Here is a 23,912-nt window from a genome sequence, read left to right as displayed (position 1 = left end):
AAAGGGTACAGTACATAATGTATTAAACAAAAATATTATAGGAGCGATTGATAGGAATATAACAAAGGAAACATTTTTGTTTCAGTATTGTTCAGTATTATAACTGAAAGTATTACACAAAATAATGCAGCTGATTAAGTAATGCTTCTCAAAGATAAAAACAGGACACTTCTAGGTTATGACTGATGTATGAAATGCTTATGTCACTAAGGTGTTTCCCAAGGAAGGAACAGACAACATGCCTCGGGCTGAGCACACAAAGCCCTGTATTAAATATCAGCACCGGTGAACAGAAACATTACAGGTACTAGACAAGCTTAAGATAAATACGCCTACATGTCTTGAATGTTTTCTCCCCAATTGTACATAAGGAAATAAATTGCGTTTACAAGTCATTAACACAACACTTTCAATGGCACGCAAGACATGCGTAGTACCCATTGACTGGAAAAAAAAAAAGATACATTTCACATTAGAAACATGATTCTGAGACAGATTAGTTTTCATTTAGGACTGTGGATTGTATTAAAACTCAACAAGTAAAAGCCTGTGACACATGAAGAAGGCTCCACAGACTAAATGTTTCCTTTCAGCAGGAATAAACCTTTACCTGTTCCTACCCACACTGCTGCAGCTCCCCAATTGAGCTACTAAAGCCTGCAATAAGTTTTAGTTGTTAAAGCCATTAGAATGAATGCAAAGGGCTTAGGTATCTGTCCCTGCTAAATTAAACACCATGGCACCAGGAATGCAGGGGGATAGAACACACTGCATCCTGTACGAGGTAGAGGTGGGGCCGATACTTATCTGGATTATGTGCTTCAGTGCTGGATAAACAAAATCAACAGCGCAACTGAAAGGAGTCTTAGGAGTGGTGAAGCACCCGGTGTTCTGGCAATACTTGACAGCTCAAGTCCGTTTCACTGGCAGTGTGGGACCTCAGCCATGTGCTCATTCTGTAGTACAAGTGAAATGAAGCAAGCCTGTAGATTCCCTAGTTCAAGAAATGTATGTAGTGTATTCACACAACATTCCAAACAAAGTACTGCATTTAAAAATAGGAAAATGCAAGTTACAGAAGTACAGTAAGGCACAGGTTGTGGTTTTCCTTATAGCCTTTTTAAATACTCTGTTCCTTCCAGACTAGCTTTGCCAGATAAACAGCACCTCCCATAGCTACAAGGCAGTTGACGGCTACATCCCCTCCTTGCCAGCAAGATGTTTATTAAGGAGGAGGTCTCTGCTCTTGATGGCTTAGGATAATGCTCACAGTAACCGCACCATACAGACTTCAGAAGGTAGTATATAAACATTGCACGCGATCCTTCTGAGCAACACAAGAGTGCACAATTCCTCATAACACTTCGCAATTAGGGATTGAGCTATTAACAGTTACAGTATGCTTGACTATGATGGAAGGGCTGAATCATGTCGAGACCAGACTGAATGAAAATACTTCTGCACTTGAGTCTTAATGACAAGCCCTTAACAGTAGGGGAATACAATCAAGGCTCCTTTTGACTGCCCAGATCTGCTGCTCAAAAAATGTGATCCGAACTTAGTCTCCCAAGAAAGGCTGTAAAAAGGCACTTGAAACAAGGAAGTTACTGAGAAATGGATGGACCTGATCACAGTAGGTTATATGTAATGATTAAGTTTATCAAAACTTGTCCAGAGTGGTGTTGGAGCTTTAGTGCAGGGGCACTGTGAAACATGCCAATGTGATGACAAGGGCTTAGAAATTCCCTAAAGTCTCTTCTGCTCATTAAACATTGATGCAGCCTAGTGAACTGGAATGGCAAGGTAGTATTTGGGCTATTGCAATAAACCAGTTCAGTTCCCTAAAATGGGTCTCAAGTACGACCACCATGTTCGTCGAGAATGAAAAAACTCTGCACCAAAATTCAAGGTGTTTTGAAGCAATTTTATTGGCTCAATACAACTAGATCCATTTAAAACTTCTGAAGTCAATAAATCAACCATGGAAAATGACCCAAAAGCTGCAGTATTTCCATTCACGAAGTTGAGCACTAATGAACAATTTTTGGCATTTCATTGAAGTCCTTTTCATCACTTAGTGCAGATTGCCAGCTCCGTTTGCTGGAGTCCATGACAGAAGTGGTCTGATCACAGTTTGTAGTGCGGCAGTCACACTTATCCACATAGATGTAAGTGTAGGGCCGGCTGGTCCCATCAGGGCAGATCACGGTGATGGTCTGCTCGTGAGTTTCCACTTCCTGGCAACAAGCACACTTGTGCTTCATGCTAGCTGCCTCAGCAGAGTACCTGCAATGCACAAATGTGGGGGGGCGGGGGGGGAAGAAAAGTGGCATTTAGCCCTCTATTCTGCTCACTCATTACTTGATTGAAGTAGCCTTGCTTTTGCCTTTGCATTCACTAGCCAATTACCCTTAAACAGCAGGCAGATTAAAGCAATAAATTCAAGCAGAAAGCCTTTCCTGCTTCAATAGCAATTTCCTAATGCAACAACCTCTGGGTCTATTGGGATGTTTTGAAGCATATTAGTCTACAAGTTAACACTTCTACATAGGGGAACAAAGTTCACTTCAAGGCACTAGTTTCTCTAGCCCAAAAAGGGTCCCAAACCTACTCACTGCAACAGTAACAATTCCTTCTATACAATAGTCCCTACTTTAGCATGAAACACTAAGGGAAACTGGTTGAAGTGAACGGCCATTATAGACAAAACGCTTCAAAGCGGACAACTCCCCCCCACAAGGATGATTGAGCAGTTTGGTGGGAAACCTACATGGAGGAGGTGCCACAGGCACCCTGACAGTGCGTCATCTCAACCTGATCATGGGACTGGCAGCCCTTATCCGTGATGCGAGTCTTCAAAGTGGACACCTTACAGGCCTTCTGTGTCTCCACACCTGCAAAGACAATCCGCAGGGGTAGCCCAGTGCAACAGAGCAAGTGGCTGATGGCATCTCTACTGCACTCCGCTGACGGGATTAGAAGTCTATCAAGGTTTTTGCAATACTTACACGTCTTGCAGCACCCATCTGGAGCGGTCACAATTGTTCCCTACAGGCAAAAAAAAAAATGAAACCTAGTCAGGTCATTTCCCGACTTCCTTGGGGGGGAAACAAAAGCCATTTCAAAAGTGCCCAGTACCACAGTAAGAAAGATTGCACCTGTAGAATGCAATTAGCATATTGAGCTTCAACCCTTTTGATTCCTTACCAGAAAATCCTTTTATAGGAAGGAGGTCTCCAATATAAACCATATGTAGCTTTAAAATGTAACCACAATGCTAGAAACATCTAGCCAAGCCAGAAGCTTTATGAACATTTCCAGTTCAAAGAGCAAGTAGTGGCTTTAGGTTTTGTGCACCCTTACCGGCTGACAGTTGTTCTCGTGGAAGGCAGGGCACTGAATGGTGGCTTTAGTGGAGATGAAGGCATTGTTCATCTTTGCACAGCTGTGCACCTCACACTTGTGTCCAAGAGGGGACCATTGCTCTCCAGGCTAAAGGAAGAGAGGAGAAGCACTCAGCATTAGTAAAGAGCCATGATGCAACTTCAATCAATAAGCTTGCCAGTACAGCTCAGCAGACCTCGAGTACGTGGATGGTGCCGTCCACTTCAATGACGCAGTGAGTCTGCACACACTTTCCACAGCAATCTCCATTATATCCCACATACTGGAATCCCTGGAATACACATGATGCCTCTAGGTAAATCCCACTACCAGCTGGGATATTTAACTCCAGAACAGCGCCTTGCAACTTCGCAATCCTCACCTCTTCACAGGTCCTGTTACAGGGCACGGGTACACAGCTGATAGTGCCGAGATGGGTTGAGAGATCCATATCCTTGGTGCAGGAGCACAGCTGGCATTTATCCACTGGAACACTGGATCCCGGCTGGGAAGAACATGGGTCACAGGAAGTGAGCCGGAATCTCCCTTTAAACCCACTACTGTTTCTAGATTAAGTGCAGCATTCACACCCCTAGATGGGCTGCCCATTAAGTTACCTGGTATTCCATGTTGTTGTGCACACAAACCTCCTTTGGCACTGAAAAAGAAAATGCAGTTTGGCTCCACAGTGAATCTTTTACTTAAGACTTTACTGAATAGACTACCTAAAGCAGTTCTGTATTAAAGCCAGGAGAATCACAAATCCTAACTTCATATTGCACATTTAGTGGCATTTTGTTGGGGACCAAAAGTGTTTAAGCATGTAGCCATATTGAAGTCCAAATTGTGTTTCAATATTCAGGTTTTGCAACCCTTGGTAAATGCAATCCATTTGGAATTCCAACAGTGGCCTTCAGTCAGCATTGTACTGCTCATAAAGACCTAGAAGGTGGAGTAGAAATAAAGTTGATAATCACACATTCAAAATTGCTCCCTTAGAACCCAAACACTGCTAAAGTTTACTTCTGGTTTCCTGAGGGAACCAGCTTAGAGAGATGCAGGGCTCATTACCACATTTGTATTCAGGACAGCACTTTCCATCAGGGACTTGGACAACGGGCTGGAACCCCACTAGGCAAAGCATGCTGTTGGGTGGACAGAAGCTGGCATTGCACCCTGAGGTGGAACAACAAGATACCTCACATGAGCATCACAACACTGGCACATAGGTCTAGGCACTATGGAGCACTTGACAAGGGTGGCATTGTTGGAACACTTGATAGTCAAGATAAGGACTTAAACTCAGTAGGCTTATGCCATCAAGAGATGTTCTAGCCCACTTGCAAAGGAAAGGGGACAGGTAATGGTCAAGTCTGTGCAGACTACGCTTGGTCATGTAATGAACTTACTGCAGACAAGCTCCTTGCAGCAGGGGTCCGTGGAGCTGGTCTCACTGGTGATGACAAAGCCTGGCCCACTGCAGTCAGGTTTGGGCTCCACCAGACATTCCTTTGGCTCACACCTCACTCCTTTTGTGTTGATGTCACAGATACAGTTCTGGCAGTTGTACTGAAATGCCTCCCCGAACTAGGGCAGAAATAGAAGAATCACAGACAGACCTCGTACTAGAGCCTCCCAGCCACACCCATCTTCTCAACAAGGTCAGGAAAGGCTCACGTGACCCTGCCTGGCAGTGAGAACTAACCTCTCGAGGTACACCAGCTGGATCAAGGCACCCTGTACAGAACAATGCAATAATGGTCAATAAAGCTAAATCAAAGTGCCGGTACAGTACCATTTTGCAGGTCATTATAGTCTATACAAATGTTTAAAAAAAAAGACCTGCATCAATTAAATGTTGGTCCAATGTCTGATGGTATAGCCAATAGTAAGTTAACTTCACTTGACAATGTACTTCAATAGCAATATTGCAAGTTTACCAACACCTTTGTAGGCAAACATTTAGTGAATGGCAGCATTTTAAGTGCCCTTAGAAAAGGCTCAGTTAAACCGAAATGCACATACCACACTTCTCCACACAGACTTGAGTGTGCTTGTTGTACAAGATTGAGCCTTCAGGACAGAAGCAGCCTTCCGTCTGTATCGGAAGGATATCATGGCCTTCCGATGAGCTAGAGAACATGAATACAGGTTTAATTCCTTACCATTTCTTCCCCAACTAGAAGTATGTGGATTCTAACTGAAAATCCAGCCCAGTAACTTACTGGTCTTCACAAGTGGGTTGCTTGGCAGGACCACAGGGCCTGTAGACCATGTTGGAAAGGCAGGTAGGGGCTGTGAAAGAAACATGCCCGTTAGCCAGCTGGCAGAGGATTGTGTTCAGTGTTTAAAATCAAGGTTATTCAGAGGTTACAGGTTTCAGAACCCAGCATTAGATCAAGGTAGCTTTAAGACTTTTCCTCAAAACCATTTTGAATAAAGGGTCTGACTGTGGCTGTTAATTTAAGCGTTTTCCCAGCTGTAAGTTACTGTAATGGAAAGAGACTGACCACATGCCAAAGTAGTTCTTCCACACCCAATTCCTTCAGGATGAGGCACTTACGGCATTTCCCCTTTGCATCATCTCTCCAGCTCACACAGACCCCCAGCTGTGCACACATGGAGGCGTAGGTCTGCAGGCTGGTGCACTCAATGGAGCTGTTCTCCATGTGGCAGCTGTCAAACACACAACCCCGGTACAGAGGCTCTGGAGGGACCAGTTTATGGCACGCTGCAAACACCCTGTGAATACATGACCAGGCAAGCTGCAATTTTAAAGTGCTGGGGGAGAAGAGTCTTGCACATATTCAGTCTGTGCAATTAGGTGCGCCTACAGGACAGAACTCCAGTATAGTGGAGACTTTAGCTCACTTGCTCTTGAGGAGGTCACAGACAGAATGTGGTTTGCAGGGTCCAGAGGGTGGTTTGGGGGTCACTAGAGGTGGTGAGGGGCAGTGGGGCTTGTGCTCATCTTTGTGTAGCCAGTATTCTCCCATCACAGCACAGTCCTTGACCAGCCGGCCTCCAGGAAGCATGCAGTCATCTGTCTGGTTATTAGTGCAGGTTCCTGAGGGGGTGGGGAGGGAAGAGGGCAATTGGTTCATTGATGGAAAACCCAGCTTCAAGTTACACCATAGGATTGCAGAAATGAGGAGATGAACTTCTACAAATGGATTTGGCTCTTCCCACACAAGCACCTCTTGGATGCAATATCCCAGAAAGGGCAGGAAAAAAAAAAAAGATCTAAACCCCCACTGATCAGGGCTCCCGTTTCCCCAGTTCTTGTTTTGTTACAGGGGTATTCCTTGCACTTACCACATTGTCCCTGCGTGTTATTGCCAAACCTGAAGTAAGGCAGCTTGACACTGAAGGCAATTCCACTGAAAGTCACCACAGCACCTATATCTGGGATCTCCAGCACCAGGTTAAGGCCAGAGCTGACAACACTCATCTTCTCCCCTTTGAAAGGGAGTTGAGCCAATTGGCCATCCACCAGCACCTTCAAAAAGAAAGGGTAATGCACAGTGATGAGGCATAACTGGCCAAAGACCACTCATTGAAGAGGTTAAGATTAGGGATTTTTGAACAAGGTATTTAAAAGCCTCTGGTTTCTAGGTCAAGTTGATGCCAAGACCTCTTTTGAAGGATGCCATGGCAGGCATACATGGAATTTCAAGTTAAAGATCTTTAGTCCAGTACTTCTAGGGAAATTCTAAATTAAGGCTCATTAGCCTTCCCCATAGAAGTGGGAGATCCCACTGCCCACTAGAAACAAGGTGGATAATGGCCTGGAGTACTGACCTCCAGGTTCACTGTCACAGTATCCCCTTTATCCTTCAGGGCAATCTCCACTCCACCAAAAGAGACAATGATGGAGCGAGGACAGGACACTTCCTCTCGGGGATCACAGTGCACATTATCAATGTAAATCCCAAATTTAGGATACACAGGTTTGATCTCTTCCACCAACACATAAGTGCAGTTCCCCTGGAAGCTGTAGTAGAGCCCATCGAAGGTGACATAATGGGGGTCTCCAAAGCCAATACAGTAGCCTGTAAAACAGAAATCAGCCTGTTGAATGAACTTGGAAATTTAAGCTCAAGTATTGATTGTGTTCACCAGAAAAAGCAAGCAAGCCTGGCTCTGCTGAAAGGGAGGAAACATACCAAATCGTTTTCTCCAGCTTGAATAGAAAACCCCATGGGAGGTACAGCAATACTCACATTCACACTCAAAATGCTGGCAGCATTTGTCATCCCACACCAAGACTGGGGGTCTTCCATTAGTGCAGGTGAGGTTCTGAAGAGGTGGGCATTCGTAGGGGATTATCTCAATTGTGTTATTCTCAATGCATCTAGCCATTGTGCAGTTGTGGATTTCAAAGACTTCGTTTTGCTAGAACAAAAAAAGTTTTCCAGCTTCAGAACTGAATGTAGTTTTGATCCATTTGGAGATCAGATGGACAGGATCCAGCATTCCAGGACAAGATCTGATCCAAGTTCTACCAAAAAATACTTTGGGTCATTACTACTCACTGCAAAACCTTCAAGTAAACTCACTTTTTTATTCCATCCTGGGCATTCCGGGATTCTGGGAGTAGTCCATGTGGGACTAGGGGTGGGGGTTGTTGTACATGGTCTTGAGTGCCTTTCAATCTTGCAAACATCAGAACACACATCATAGAGGCATGAGCCAGCCACACTGTTAACATCAGTGATCACATCCCCTGAAGGGAAGAAAAAAAAAAAAGGTTATGGCATCCTCTTTAGAAGTTCACTCCCCAGAAAGATCCATATAAATGCTGGAGTACCCACCCCCCCCCCCCACCCCAGAGAAGTGGGCAGTTTTCTTGCACCTTAGCAATGACATTATCAACGTCAAGTGCACTGGAACCCCCCTAAACTTGTATTTAAGTCTCACCTGGATTAAAGGTAGTGCCATTCACAACGCAGAAACATTCAGGTGTCGTGCTCGTTGTAGGAAGACCAACAGTGGTGGTGGGATTTTTCACTGATGTGGAGGAACCCTCCGAGATGGGGCCCCCAGTTGAAGGGGTACTGGTTGGAAAGCCTGCAGTGGTAGAGGTACCCACTGTGGATGGGGAATGGCTTGTTGGCACAGTGGTATGGGCTGTGGGGGTGGTCATTTGGGTGGTGGCATTTGGAGATGGAGATGTTCGGATCACCAATGCTCCCGATGTAGGTTTAGGACCAGTAACAATTTTAAAAGTAGTTGACTCAGCAATGGTGGTGTGGGGAGTTGATGCTGCAGGGGTTATAGATTGGCAGTTCAAACTGCAACATGACACTTGAATCTCATAGTTGTAGCACTTGGGAGGAAGGGCATTCATATTATCTCTGTTCTTGCAGATCAGCCCAAATGACACATTGCACTGAACCCTCTGTCCAAGATCTTCCAGGGTGTACTCGGGGTAGGACACAGCCCTGCACCGGATGTCCTCTGGGTGATCACAGATGTCACCACCATGGCTTTTAATATTCTCAAAGGTCTCCCAGTCACCACCATCAGGTCCCATCTTTGGATAGCTGACATCAAACCACTCTGTCCACTTACAGATGGGCTTGCAAGCTTGAAAAAAAAAAAAAGTCACATGTAGGTTAACCGACAGGAGTTGATTCCAAAGTTTAAACCACTACAATCCATGGTTTCACTAGAATAACCAGTTAAATGCCTCCAAACAACCATTTCATTTGCACCCCAGACTATAGAACCAGTACGTTCCAGATGTAAAGTATAAGTAAATGGCTTGCCCTGGCTTCATCATAGAAGGGAATCCACTTCATCTCGTGCCCATGAAGGGAACAGCAGCCCCAATGGAGAATCAATACAGGGCCCAATGGGGACCATCAGTTGGTGCAACCTTCACTAGGCCAAAACAAATCTTCTCACCCAAATGAAGCACTAAGCAAGGCAGTCCATGTATAAATACTCACATCTCGACTTCTCGATCAAGTAGCACCCAACAGGTTTTAGACTATTTCAGCATTTAGAAAGAGCTAGACAAACGCTAAAATCCAAGCTGCAGCATGCTCCCAGGCTTGCCGAGCTAGACAGCAAGTTTTAATGGACTCCTCCAGATACTGGAGAATGAAGTTCCTAAAAGGAAACCCTTATTTGTACTTGGTACAAAAATTCACTGGCCTCTCAATTCTCCCCACAGGAACTTTCAAGGTCAAATGGAGATCAGATGTTTGCTTTCAAATCACCTTTTGCTCCATGGCTTCCCCAAACAGTCTTTAGAAAGTCACCAAAAAGCAAGTCTAGAACTACTTCAAGTGCAGAAGGAATCTGGATCCGATTGGCTCTCCCAGTTAGGAGAACACAGCAGTATTGACTTTAAGCCCTCCAGCTGTAGACTGTTAAAATTCACAGTCACCATAGTGAAAATGAGTACTTCATTCACCCACCAAGGCAGAGCAAAACCACTTACCTGGGAGAGAACTGGTTGTGGTCAGAAGAGTCGTGGGAGGAGTAGTGGTACAGCTGCCATGGCGGCAACAGTAAACTCTGATCTCATAGTTGAGGCAGAAGAGCAGCACCCCCCTCTGTTCGTCATTCCTGCAGATCAGCCCATGCGAGAGCTCGCAGTGCACAGTTTGGTTCAGGCTCCTTTCTAGTGCCTCCACAGCTCTGCATTCAATGGCAATGGGATCACTGCAGACTTCATAACCACGGCGACGGATTTCTTCATAGGTTTCCCTTTCACCTTCTCCAGGGCCAAATCCCGGGAAGTCAACATCAAACCACTCTGTCCATTCACATCTGGGTTCACACACTGCAGGAGCACAAGGCCTACCCGTTAGTACCATGCCGGCATCTAAGCATTACATTTCCGTGTGCCAAACACTGGATTCCATTTGGCTCAAATCTGTTACATTCGTTTGCTCAGTTTTGACGCAAGTGTACTGTGGAGGATTAAGACCAGAGGGATTGTTCCTTTCCTCCTGCATTGCAACAAGAACTCCCAAGACTTGTGCTTGAATTCAAGCTATTAGCCACTTTAAGATGCAAATAACTTGGAGGGCACATTCTATAGAAGAACCATAAAATTCTTACTTGTCGTTGGAGGAGTAGTTGATGCACAGAGTTGCTCAGATTTTATAACTGTTCCATTCTTACAAGTCACATAAGAGCACATGCCCAAGTGGTCTGGGAAACTGGAAATCACATGACCATCAGAATACACCACTCCATTGTACTCGCAGCAGTCTGTGGAAGACACCCCCAGTCAGGCAAGAATTCAACTTCTGCAGGACTTGTTGGAAAGAAAGGGTATTCACTCACCAGGGTGCTTTGTACACTCAACAGTTCCCAGCTCTGTACAGTGACTGCAAGAACAAGAGGGGCACAGATCAAAGCAGCCATCAACCCAAGGTGCTGTAGAAGTTGACCTAACCAAAAGCAGCTTTCATCCTCTGCCATTACACAAGCTTTAATAACAGTATGGACTGTATAAAGCACCAGCTGTAGTAAAAGAGAGGACCTTTACAATTTCCAATGAAGTACATCTGTGCTCTGGAATGCCTTACCATGTGGTACACTGGTCACTGGGAACTTCCTGGCCAGGAAGATAGGGAGTCCCATCAACAGAACATGTGCATTTCTCCACACAGGCTCCGCGGTCTTCATCAAAAAAAGGCTTGTCTGAAGGGCATGTGGGATAGCAACCTACAAGAACCAATTTTAGACATTTCCCACTAGAAAGGTTTTTCTGGATCACAGAAATGAGTAGGACACTGGAGACCATGATCCACTTCAACGTACTGCTCAAGGATGGCAAGAGTCAGTGTCGGAGGTGGTGCTGATGGAACACAGCAAAGGGTGGACACGATTTCTAGGTCTTACCCTCCAGCTTCAGGAAGGAGCTGCTACAGTTCTCCTCTGGGTTCCGACAGGTTTTATAGCATACAGGGTGGCAGGGACTGTAGTGCCATGTACAGTTCTCTTCAGGAGTATTATAGAAGTCACAAAATACAGCTAAAAAAGAAAGCCCAAATGCAAGGACATCCTGATGTGGTCATGACATTTCAAAGGATCTTCCTATTTGCATCTTGTAGGCCCTACTCACGGCAGATCTCAGGTGTTCTCCAGGCCACACAAACCCCAGCTTTGTTACAGGCCTCGGCATAGGCAGCCACAGCTGTGCAGAAGCACTCACAGTCTCCTACACCGTCACAGGCACAGGAGTCTGTCACACAGGCATCATAGTACGGAGTGGGGTCCACCTGCACAAGGATCCGTTTATAAATTAGTATACAAGTATTTGTATTCTGCTTTAGAAAGCAGCACGGACAGGCCAAGCTGCATGCACAATCCTTTTAAATCTTCCTCCATCTAATCTTGTAGGAGGACTTACCATGTAATGACAGTTTTGGAAGGTCTCTCCCATAATGATGCTGCACTTCAGCTTAGCCCAGCCATGGCGGAAGGGATTCATAGAGCAGGGGTCATGGAGCGCTGCGTCGGGACAGCTGCTGGACACCTTCCAGCTGTTCCCAAACTCCAGGGGGCTGGCCACCACCAGCTGGCCCTTGGTGGTGAAGTCGTTCTTCCCGTTGTCATCGAAGTTCCCACACAGGCCGCACACCTGCCCCTAGAGGAGACACGGGGCACAAGTCAGGGAGCCTGCAGGGCACATCCTGCGACAGCAGCACTGCAGAATCCCTCCCACAAGCCACTTCATGCTGAGAAATTAGAGCCCAGTGTACTAGTCCAGCAGTACTTTATACTTTACAAGAAGAGTAATTCCATATTGCCATCTATGCAACATGTTAAAAAACAGTATGGGGTCTCTTCTGCTAAATCCCCATTTAATTTCTTTTACACCAGATGTCCTTGACTGCAGGCAGTCCTGACTCACTGCGTATGATGGATCCAGGATGATGTAGAGGGCTGTCTTCCGGTCCCAGAGCACCTCCAGCCCAATGCTGGTTTCAATAACGAGGTACAAGCCAACAGACCGCACTCTGTACGTCACCTGTTCTCCCCAGTCTAGTTTAGTTACTTCATACTTCCCATCAGACAGCTTCAGCTCAGTTCTCTGTGAAAGACAGACAGCTCAGCTCCTGGTGAGCCCAACATTTATACCAGTTTCTACAGTGGGGAGGCTTGCAGGAAACCAGACAACTTCTCAGCGCTGGGTTCAGAAACATGGGAGAATAGTTCTATAGAGTACAGCTTGACATTGGATCTAGAAGGATGACAATATACCTGAAAAGTAGCTATGATGATAGTCAAGAAATGGCTCTTACCCCCATATAAATCCGCACCGATTTGGAGCAGGTTGTGCCTGTTGTTCCACAGGGAATGTTTTCAGTGATCACACTGAAGGTGCCGTCTGTAGATTCATCTCCACAGAAATCCTTTAACACAATGGTCATGGCACTAGTAAAGGGTGCTCATTGCAACATCATGTAAAGTTGCAATTAAGACAAAACAAGCTCAGTGGACTTGCAAGAGCACCTTCTTACAACCCTATCAAATCAACAGCTCATTAGCAATAGTACCTGAGCTGCCACATATCCACAGTCTCCATCAAAGCCAAACCTCTGCTCGTCGAAGGTGATGTAGTGCCCGCTGCCATAGATGGTGCAGGTGCCCGGGCATTTCTCCTTCGTGCACTGCCACTGCCCCGCCTTGCAGGTGCTGGAGGGAGAGAGACACCAAAAATATTGAACCAGGGGAAGAGAGAGTTGGAATCGCACCAGCTGTCAATATCAACAGCAGTACCCTGATGAGCACAGCTTAAATTTACACAGGAAGTACCTCACTATTGTCAGGATAATGGTGAACTTACAGTTAAGTTTACCACTGGAGAAGTTACTTTGTGAAGTAAACTTCACATGTTTTGTACTAGTAAAGCAATGACCAAATGCTTCTCATCTGTGAGCACCGAGCTTAACTGCAATTAAAAGAATAAAAGTACTTATCCCCATTAAGATGCCTAAAAACTGCATTGAAGCTACACAAGATGCCTCTAGGGAAGGACCTACCAGGTGTTGCACTTGTCCCTCACTGTCACCCCAGGAGGAAAGACCTCTCCATTATGGAAACAGGGGCACTGATGTTCATTGACACAGTTCTCCATCCCGTCGTCATAAAGCCCATCGGGACACTTGCACCCCGACACGCACCCAACGGTGTACTGCAGGGACAGAGCACAATGAAGCACCAGGCTACTACCAATTCTCAACTTGAAGCCAGATTAAAACTGGAAAGGAAAACCTCTGTACTCACACATTCAGCAGCAGGGTTTCTGCAGGTCTGCTCACACTCCAGGCCTGGAGAGCCTGCCATGGCTGTGGAACAGCTGAATGGAATCTTATGGGACGGGCAGCCTATTAAATACAGAATAGGAATCAGACAAAGCCCAGCATCTGGGCTGCCAGCAGTGAGGCTAAAGTACTTACTTATGGATCTTTCCGTTAGCTGGCAATCTAATGTTCCATTAGTGCAGGTGCTAAAAGGAAAATGCATAAAGTGTTCAGTAGTTAACTATTAACTGGTGTGGAGTACCTCAGGAATATCCTTAAGATTGATGCCTACCAGTGCTCATCCTCAATTGTGATGGATTTCCCCGGCTGGATTCGGTCTCCATTGTGGAAGCAGGGGCAGCTGTCCATGGGCACACAGATGCCACCCTCATCCTGGTACAGACCGTCAGGGCAGGTGCAGCCATCCACAGGCAGGAAGGTGGGGGAGCAGTACTGGAGATCAGAGCTGAGGGAGAGACAGGTGCGCTGGCAGCCATGGAGTCCGTAGGAGAAGGTCTGAGTGGCAGGGCAGCTCGTCTTGTACTTATCTGTAAATCAGCAGAGTAAGAATGCAGCTTCTGCAGACGTCCAAGCCAAAGTTCTTCCCCAAGATGTGCAGCATTGCTCCAACATGAACAGAGCTGAAGCTTAAGACTCCCCTCCCCTCTGCCTTTTGTCCCCGTTGCCTGGAGTTTGGACAGAGGACTTGGTGTGTACCTGCAGCTGGTTTCTCAGCTCTGGGACCGACAGGCCCCCAGAGCCCCTGACCCCAGTCCCCCCCTCCCCCACTCACCACACACAGTGCTCCTCCAGTCCTGCAGACTCACACCCTTGGCAGTACAGGCTCGCACATAGGAGGACAAGGCAGCACACAGGCAGTCCTCACTCTTCTCACAGTTACAGGTGGAGTACACGCATTTCTGGAATCACAGCAGGCAGGAAACCAGCTATACATTAGACATCCAAGTTGACCAGAAGAATTATTTGCTTCATTTTCTCTACAGATCAAGATGATCTGGATTTGGAGTTCACAGCCAGACCTTGTAGTAGTCCTTGGGATTCACCAGCGCATGACACTCCGCAAACTTCCTGTCAGTCTCCAGAACGGAGCACCAGTGTTCAGCATAGTTCTCTGTGGGATGGAAGCACAGGAACACCTCAGTTCCACAGAACTACTGTAATGGACTAATTTTACAGACCCCTGACAATCACTGTCCATTACCATTTATAAGACCAAGTTGGCATTAAACAGTCATGCCCATGATTTTATCTAGGCAAAGCTACCAAAACAGAGAAGGCTCTGACTTACAGTATATTACAACTGTTACTAGTTATACTGTCTAGGTAGGTTCAGCTTTCATTTATATGAACCTTTGCATTTTGATACCCAGTGCATCAGGTTCTTCATTAGCTCTCCTTCTCTTTAAGACCATTAGCTTTTTCTGTATTGCACTGGATATGTCATGTTCAGGCTTCATGGCAACACTTGCCACCATACCCAACCATTCTGAAGGATACAAAAGCCCTGTACACCTTTAGACCCCAACGTGGCAGAGATGCCGTTTTTAGACAAATGGTTGGATACACTCAGTCCCTTTATCTGACCAGCACATGCTGTATATGGACATGGAAGGCAGCTCTTGGACTCTCACCTGTCTCCACACTGAGGGCACAGGGGTCATCCAGCCGGTCAGACCTGTCTGGACAGCTGGCCTGGGCCTTCCAGGAGTTGGCAAAGGGGGCAGCTGTGCCTTCCACCAGCCCAAGCTGGGTCTTGAAGTCATCACTCTGAACGTCATTGAAGTCTCCACACAGACCTGTGCACAAGACACTGCTTACAGTGGGGCTTCTGCCCAAGCAACTTACTGTCATTTTCCATAGCAAAGGAACTCCAATACAGGCTGTTGGGCAAAGATTAGCTACCAGAGAGCTCCAGTTTTATTGTGGAATAGATGCAGTGCAACTTACCACACATCTTGGTTTTGTAGGACTGCTCCAGGGACACATAGACCTGCACGATGGGAACCAGCTGGACCTGCAGCTGCAAACCAAAGTCCGACTGCAGGATGATATGGAAGGAGGAGGGTCTGAAGACATGGAGGTGAGCTAAACAATGACAGAAATGGAAGTCTTAGATCTGTATTGATTATTCGCATATTCATGCAGTTCTATGTTGTGACCGTCACAATGCTCAGCTCAAGTCTCATCATACACCCTACACAACGGAGTCTAGTTCTCACCCATGTTGTATGGGAGACTGATCTCAGCCGAGTTGTGGAGCACTTTCCCATCAGCTTTAAACACCAAGGCCTTCAAGAAGAACAAACGTGTTAAAGATCCAGCAGCTCACCAGGTAATATACTGTACATATTTTCATGTGCTCGGAATTGAATCAATACCAATTGAAAACCTACTATAAGGTTTTAATTGTGCCTCATATGGACAGGGTGGGTTTTTTAATACGATTTTTGCAAGAGATCTTGTGGATGGTCTTTGGAATCACCCCCCCCTCAATCTTAACTGTACGCTACAACCACAGATGCAGTATTTCAATTGACTGAGAATAGGGAGCATTTCCAAGTGTATCTGCTAGAATAAGCTGCCAAGCCTACTAGTAGCAGTGACTCCATAAAGATTCTTGAAGGGTGCCTTGACCATACAGGTTCTTGAAATTCCAAGTGATCTTCACTGGAAGGATATTACAGTAACTGAAACCCATCCTTCCTGGTATCTTGTCCCTCCAGTACCAGCCTCTCTGGCTCCACACTCACATTGTTCTTGTCATGGTCCAGCAGCACCACTACGGTCTTCAGACAAGTGTCCAGGTCCTTGGAGCCACAGGGAACCAGTTCTCCCAGGATGCAGAACCTGGCTCCATCACAGTCCTGAGAGGGTACAAAAAGTTGTACTACTCAAGCCAACTTGTTATCATGGATGACTGCACCATTTACATTCCACAGGACAGCTTGCAACATCTGGAAATGACATCTTACAGTAATGGGCAGGGACGTTACCTTGGACAGGACATAGTAGCAGTTTCCATGGAAGGTGTAGGTCTTGCCATCAAAGGTGGAGATGTGAGCTCCCCCCTCCACAGCACAGCTCCCAGGACAGGACCGGCTCTTACAGGCCCACTTCCCCGACTCACACACACTGAAACACAGAACAGCCCTTCGAGTTTCACACCCTGCATGAAGAATATCACCCCTGGCTCAGCAGCACTGTGAGGAACTCTGCCTCAAGCACTAGAAACAAGGATGGGTCATGTTTAGGACACAAAGCCAAAGAGACAACAGCATGCACAGCACGTCACACAGAAATAAGTGTTTGTGAACACAATCCATTTTAATGGGAGGATAAGATGGGACCTGGTCTTTTACATTTCAGTTTCAAACTACACTGAATCAGATAGAGAGAGTGCAGGTGACAGAAGCCACTGCAGTGGCCGAAGATGCCGTTTACCATTCCTCGCACTCCTGCTGGACTGTCTCCCCAGGCTGGTAGTGTGTGCCATGCATGTTGCACTGGCACTGCTCCACTGGAATGCACCCGGTCTGAGAAACATCGTCAAACACCGTCCCTGTGGCACAGCAAAGACAGGCAGCATGACACCACAGTCCGTGACAGACTGCCTGCTTCACTCTCCTACTGTTCCTGCTGGAAGGACTTCAACACCCAAAAATAACCTCTTTACTGGAACACAAGTCACCATTTCTCTACTTGGTCACTAGTGATCACGCACTGTGACAGTATGTGGATCTTCAGTCACGTCATGCTCTCAGCCTAACTCACCCAGAAAAATAGTCTAATATCCCATTTCCTAGTCATTTGTATTCAAATAGCCTCTAGTCTCACATCTTGTGCAATACTGTTAATTATAACTGCACAGTGCATCCAAAACAGGTCTTGGAGACCAAGCATGTCATCCTGGTTTTACAGGGTGGTGTTGCAGAACACAGGGGCACTGACCTGCGGGGCAGAAGCAGCCGTCCATGCGATGCTCCTCACACAGTGTGCTGGTGTCAGTGTGGGAGCAGGTGTTCATACAGGGGGAGCCGCTCTCCAAGTACACCATGTTGAAGGGACACTGCTTGGCTGCAGTTTGGACACAGTATATTTAGAGGTCATCACAGCAATGGGTTAATGACACTAAGCACTGCAGGACATGAATGAGGATGAAGCTGTGAGGAGTTCAGATGTCTGTCAGATGCTTTGCTTTCAAGATGCTAGATGTGCTGTACAGTGATTTTTACTGTGAATAGTAAAAGACTAGCATTAAAGGAGAAATCCTTTGGTTTAATGCAAAGGACTGTACCTCTATCACTGCAGTCAGAAAGTAAATTCAATTAAGCTGTAGTGAAATTGAAGATGGAAACGGGCTTTCCATCTCAGCCACCAAGAACTGCAAAAACTTCAAAGCTGCAAAGAATCCAAGTGGAAGTCTCAGCTGTAGAACAATCCACCTGTGATTTAGCATCTTACCGCAGAATTTCTCAGTCCTCCAGTTCTGGGGAGTGCCACCAGCATGGGAGCACTGCCGGGAGAATTCGGAGAGGGTGCTGCACACACAGAAGTCACCCAGGGTAGAGTTACAGCTGCACATGTCCTGAATGCAGGCCTGCAGGTAGGGTTTAGGGTCCACAAAGCTTTTGCAGTCGGCCCAGACTCGCGACTTCAGCAGCTGTTCACAGGGTGTGCGCTAGGTGCGATACAAGAGGCAGGTTACAGCCACTGAAGTGAGAAGCTGGCACAGAATGCCATTGTGAACAAGCTGGAGGTTTAGACCCGATACTCACATACTGAGAGCAGGAAGGTGCCGACTCCTCATAGGGGTCCTCACACTCTTCACTGGGTTTATGAATCTTCTGCAGGTTCCCAAATGCAACAGGGCTCATCAATTCACCTGCACAAAGCAACCATTTCCAACAACTCTGCATAAACAGTAAGCCATTTTAGCAAGGCAACCTCTGTACTACTCCATTCTCCAGCCAAGCTATGGTACATGTTAACTACTACCAGGTAGTCACACCTTGCCAGCTGGCTGGGTGGAAGCCCCTCTGTGGACTCCAACCAGTTTTAGCCTTTGAAAGTGCAGCTCAATCATGTAAAATACAACATTCATAGCTTCCTGGCTACAAGAGCTAGTGAAAGTGGTGCCCAGATAGTTGTACTTGATGTGGTATACTGAAACTGTGGGAAGAAAAAGAGACGTTGTTGGGTCTCCTGAACCACATCGGCAACAATCAAAACCCAGGGGCAGGTCTAATCTAGCTTCATGTATACGGCCTCTTACTAGCTGCATTCATGAGATGTCTCCTGAAAGAGGAGGACTACAGATAGCAGCATGCATTTACTTGTACAGCTGTACAGGAGAGGTGAAGTTAAGAGAAGGCCACAGTGGAGAACTTCCCACAAGCTTATGCTTCAGATCTAGATCAAGTTGATATGCTTTGCAAGTTCAGAAGCAGCTACTATGGTTGTTTTCATTTAAAAAAAGTCAAGCACTTAGCATGTTTAAAATGTCATGGTGTGCCTTTGGCAAATGCCCAATATCATCTTCCTGATCCTCGGTTTGCCTTTCCACTCTTGAGATTAGAAATGGATCCAAAGCACTAGTAAATTTTAAAATCTTTGAGATGACAAGGGAGCCTAACCCAAAACACAACGATGGGTTTGAATAAGTTCAATTTGAACCAGGATGCAAGCACAAAAATTAAGAGAAAAAAGCATTTTACAAGCTATCCAGTCATGAAGCCAATAGCTTAGTTATCCAAGGATGTCAGTTACCAAGTACGCCACAGGCCTGTGTGTAACCGATTCAGAGAAACTGCAGAGGTGCTAGTTCTTGTCCTGAAATGTGACCCGACTTGTTTGAAAGATGAGCATTAATCTCTTGAAGCAAGAGAACAGCAGCTGTTGAGCGCTTAGACTTTGTATGGTATTTGAGGGCACCTTCCCCTTTCAAGAAATCCAAGAGCTAGGAAAACCTGTTGACATCTTCCCCCCCTTCAGATGAATGAGCAAACGATTTTGGCTTTATACAAGTGTAGCCTATATAGTATTGCACAAATGCAGGTTTAGATACTATTTGTTGCACTTCATTTAAGTTTATAGTTAAGTTACCTCAGAAGACCTACCTCACTACAGGTTGGTTGGCCAATGCATTTACTGTAAGACTTATTATGGAGTTAACATGGCAAAAAGCACCAGCATATCTCCACTAGTGTTAACATGAACATTAATGAAGGCATTGGTACATGGGTGTGGATTTCATCTACAAGTAAAGATGAATGGCAGCTCTAAAAAAGGTCAACTTAGACTTACATTCTCAGGTCATTTCAGTGCTGTTCCTCTGGCCTTGTGAGCCTTTCAGTTTAAGGCAGCGTCTTGCTTGCCTCATTAGGTTTATGTACCACCAGCCCATTAAGAGCAAGGTTGTGTAGGACTGCACATGGCTATTGACTGGATGAGCCAGCTGCTCCTTCCCCACAACATTCAAGCAGTCAACACTTACTGGACTACAGCCAAGGGACACTTCCATTCAACCGGAAATCACTTAATGCCAGAAGTTCAATATACCCCTACATAAGCTATGTAGGCATATTGGGGAGCTGGGGGTACAGAGAAGATCTCCCCTTTCCTGGGAGGAAGAAGCCCCCCCCCATCACAAAATACAATTAAAACTCAAGATATGCAGAACCCTTAAGACTCTCAAGCATTTCCTACTGGTTCTCTACTCAGAAAATCCACGCATACTTAAGGCCCTGAAGATAAGCACCAAAATGTAACCTAGCATGAGACACTGTAGAAGTTTACAGCAACCTATTAAAGCATCCAAATTGCTTATAATTGCAAAGCCACAACATAAATAGGTTCTGGCAAAAGTCCACTCACCCTCATAGATGAACTCATTATACATGCTGATCCCATTGTAATCCCCACACAGCCCACAGGTGTGGTTCCTGTACTTGGAGTCCAGCTCCAGCTGAGGAGAGAAAGCCCAGAATGCTCAGTTCAGAACTGGGGTAGCCTGGCGTCTTGACAGAAGTACATGGAGAAATGTGTGCATGTCAGGCCTGAGACATGCCAACATTTCAAAGTCATGTCTATGGTCTCGTTACAGCTCCAGGAGTGACCTACTGGTAACAGGATGGGAATAAATCTTCCCTCTCTGAAGAGCTGGCTCTTACCATGATGGCATCTTCTCCGTTCCACATGACAGTGAGTCCCAGTTTAGCATACAGCTTCGTGTAAACCTCATTCTTCTCCAGCAGTACTCCTGAACCGTAGTATGGCGTTTTCACACTGGGGTTGGGTCAAAAAAAAATCCATGGTGTTAGTCCCAAGTTGTAAGGCTACAATCAACATTGTGGATTTAAAGACTAGTGACTATTTGGGGGGTTAGCTCTACTTCATGAGGCTGAAACTATTACACCACATAAGGTACTGTAGGTTTGAAACAGAAGAAAGCTTTCAAATCAAGTAGGTTTATCATGTCCTTGACTGTTCTGAACAAGGAACAGACGTTTTGCACCAGTTTCTGGATTTCTGCACTCCAGAACTGTGTAGCTCTCCTTCCTCCACACAGCCTAGGCCCTAAACGTCATAAGACCCACACTGTTTAGACACCTGGAGTGGGAGAATGAAGAGCTGACAAGAATCATTCCTCCCACTTGTCAACATTGAATGCTTTGTGGCCACAAGAGTTTTTAATGAAAAGGGGTGCAGTATAACTAGTCTGTATTTCACTAGGGGCGATTAAGAGAAACATTCCCAGGCTCATTTTATTGAAGAAAGGGCTTGCATCATATCCTGCTGTAGGTGTAGTCAGAATCACAAGAACATGTGCTGCAGAAGGTCAGCACAGTTAAGAAAGCCCAGACTGAGCCTTCAGTACTCACATGTCTCCATTGACAGACACCAGCTTGCCGCGGAGGACGACGATGATATTCTTGATGGTGACGACCACCTGGCTGATGACCAGGCGGTCCCCGCGCTCCGCCCGCTGGATGTGCACGGAGAACTCCAGGTAGAAGTCATGGCAGTCAGAGGCCAGGTTGTACTCGCACGTCCCCGGGAACTGGTACACGTCCCCATCGAAAGTCTTGTAGTGCCCGTTGCCCCAGGTGCTGCAGATCGTCTGGATGTGCTCACTGCCGCTGCCTAGGAGGAAGGGCAAAGGGCAGCTCAACTGGCTGAAGGGCGATCAGTTTAACAGGTGCAAAACTATAAAAGTCCTTAGTTTGATAACAGTTCTTAAGAACAGCTGTTGTGTTGCACACAGCAGCCACTGACAGCATACTTTGGGGTTACCACATTACAGCACTTAGGTTCCCCCACCACCCACCTCCATTATCAGTTCTAGAACACGCACAATAACGAGCAGACATCTGCAGAGCCCTTCCACAGGGAAACCAGTGTGTGAAGCTCTTCCTCCGATCAGACCGCAGCATTTCAACCTGCGGTCAGGTGCTGTACAGGATCGTCAGCCTTCCGACAAAACAAGCTGGTTTTGAAACGCTATGCTGTAAAGGGTTTGATTTTAGTTGTTAAGGAAATTAACATGTCGGATTAGAGACTAGGAAGTCAGTCTTATGACGTGAAGGACAGGTTTGATTTGTGTGTGTTGACGCGGGCGAGGTCGTCACTCCGACCGAGGAGAAAGCGAACCCACTCCGGCCGGCAGACCGCTTGCGGGCTCCACGAAAGCCGCCTGTCAATGCCGGCAACTCGCGTCCTGACAGCAGCCCCGCTCGGCTCAGGAAGAGACGCCTCACAAGCCGACAGCTCCGCCAGGGGGCCGGCTGAGCAGATCGCACCTCATTACTCCGGCAGTGACGAACGGCGACAGCAGCAGCAGTGTGTGTAACAACGGCGTCCTACCTCTGGAGAACCGAGAGCCCAGAACGCACACAATCGCGAAGCTCCAAACACGGAGCCAAACCGTTATCCTCCCCATCGCGGCCTGAAGAGAGAGCTAAAGACCAGAGTATGAGAGCTTCTCCCGGTTGATAGGGAAGATTGCGCCCCCCCTCTCTTTTATACCACGCCACTACTTGCTTTAATTGCGGGGTGGGGCCTCTATCTCCATCACGAATAGCGGGTCAGAGGAGCTCATTATTAAGAAATAGCAATTAACTGCCGTCATGATGTAGCGGAGCTAGTGTGGTGACGTCAGCGCCCGCACTGCGGGTAGCAGGGTCCTCAGTTGGTCCGAAGTCGATATGAGAGTGTGATTGTTATCCAGCTGCCGGTACGCGCAAGTGCTAAATGTGTGATTTTAGCGTCCGTGCTGCGCACTCCAGTTTGCCCTGGCGGCAGGTGTGCAGACCGAAGTCATCAGAGGTCTGATTTTTTGCCTTCCCGGGGTCTTATACCAAATTAAACTTTCCTACAGTATACCGTTTTACATTTAAATGTAGTCCATCTTCGCTTTGTTATCTTTCACATTTTGTACCAACGTGTCGTCAAGTCGGCGTGAAATTATACAGTACATTAAAATCGATTGAATTCTCCTCGTCTGGGGTTTGCTACAAATTCCCTTGTTTAATATAGAGTGCCAATAGTGCATCAAACTAAATTCTGTAATTCTGTAATTAAAATGTATTTTAAGGTGCAGTGTGCAATGAGCAGAGCCCAGAACAGACTGGGGAGCTGCTGGAGCTCAGAGCCCAGAGCCCAGCACAGACTGGGGGAGCTGCTGGAGCTCAGAGCCCAGAGCCCAGCACAGACTGGGAGAGCTGCAGGAGCCCAGAGCCCAGAGCCCAGCACAGACTGGCAGAGCTGCAGGAGCTCAGAGCCCAGAGCCCAGCACAGACTGGGGGAGCTGGTGGAGCTCAGAGCTCAGAGCCCAGCACAGGCTGGCAGAGCTGCAGGAGCTCAGAGCTCAGTACAGACTGGCAGAGCTGCAGGAGCCCAGAGCCCAGAGCCCAGCACAGACTGGCAGAGCTGCAGGAGCCCAGAGCCCAGCACAGACTGGCAGAGCTGCAGGAGCTCAGAGCCCAGAGCCCAGCACAGACCTGTATGAGCAGGTGAGGCTGCGCTTAGCCAGAGTGGTGCTGGTGTCCTGGGAAAGCATATACATAGAGGAGTTGAGGATTACTGAACTACTAGGGAACTAGTGGAGCAGGGAACAGTTCATAACTGGCCAGCTCTCCTGGCATCAGGGAAGCCCAGAGCAAATGCCTCTTCAAATTTCATGTACCAATACCTCAGTGCTAGAAACCCAAGGCCACTGCATTAACGTGCAACTAA

General features: G+C 46.7%; 1 protein-coding gene across 1 annotated transcript; it reads right to left on the bottom strand.

The window, feature by feature from the left end:
- Nucleotides 1–1,903: 1,903 nt before the first annotated feature.
- LOC102690915 (mucin-2-like) lies at nt 1,904–22,687 on the bottom strand. The gene is made up of 48 exons (XM_069181774.1): nt 22,542–22,687; nt 21,560–21,821; nt 20,849–20,963; nt 20,553–20,643; nt 18,455–18,561; nt 18,141–18,357; nt 17,628–17,753; nt 17,121–17,238; nt 16,673–16,811; nt 16,430–16,543; nt 15,899–15,968; nt 15,627–15,764; nt 15,311–15,475; nt 14,699–14,790; nt 14,452–14,578; nt 13,951–14,206; nt 13,815–13,864; nt 13,642–13,742; nt 13,398–13,549; nt 12,912–13,050; nt 12,657–12,767; nt 12,266–12,445; nt 11,762–11,998; nt 11,474–11,630; nt 11,251–11,382; nt 10,935–11,073; nt 10,690–10,733; nt 10,462–10,614; nt 9,836–10,180; nt 8,305–8,973; nt 7,944–8,110; nt 7,608–7,779; nt 7,186–7,436; nt 6,700–6,883; nt 6,256–6,451; nt 5,948–6,126; nt 5,610–5,679; nt 5,410–5,516; nt 5,090–5,121; nt 4,794–4,971; nt 4,456–4,560; nt 4,002–4,042; nt 3,767–3,889; nt 3,581–3,676; nt 3,364–3,492; nt 3,009–3,048; nt 2,771–2,894; nt 1,904–2,286 (listed from the first exon to the last, which is right to left on the bottom strand). The coding sequence occupies exons 1-48, from the start codon at nt 22,615–22,617 to the stop codon at nt 2,031–2,033; spliced, it is 7,272 nt and encodes a 2,423-aa protein (XP_069037875.1). The 5' UTR covers nt 22,618–22,687; the 3' UTR covers nt 1,904–2,030.
- Nucleotides 22,688–23,912: the final 1,225 nt, after the last annotated feature.

Source organism: Lepisosteus oculatus, chromosome 21, assembly GCF_040954835.1.
Source record: "Lepisosteus oculatus isolate fLepOcu1 chromosome 21, fLepOcu1.hap2, whole genome shotgun sequence".
Classification (NCBI taxonomy): Eukaryota; Metazoa; Chordata; class Actinopteri; order Semionotiformes; family Lepisosteidae; genus Lepisosteus; species Lepisosteus oculatus.
This window is presented reverse-complemented; position numbering and strand designations above follow the sequence as displayed.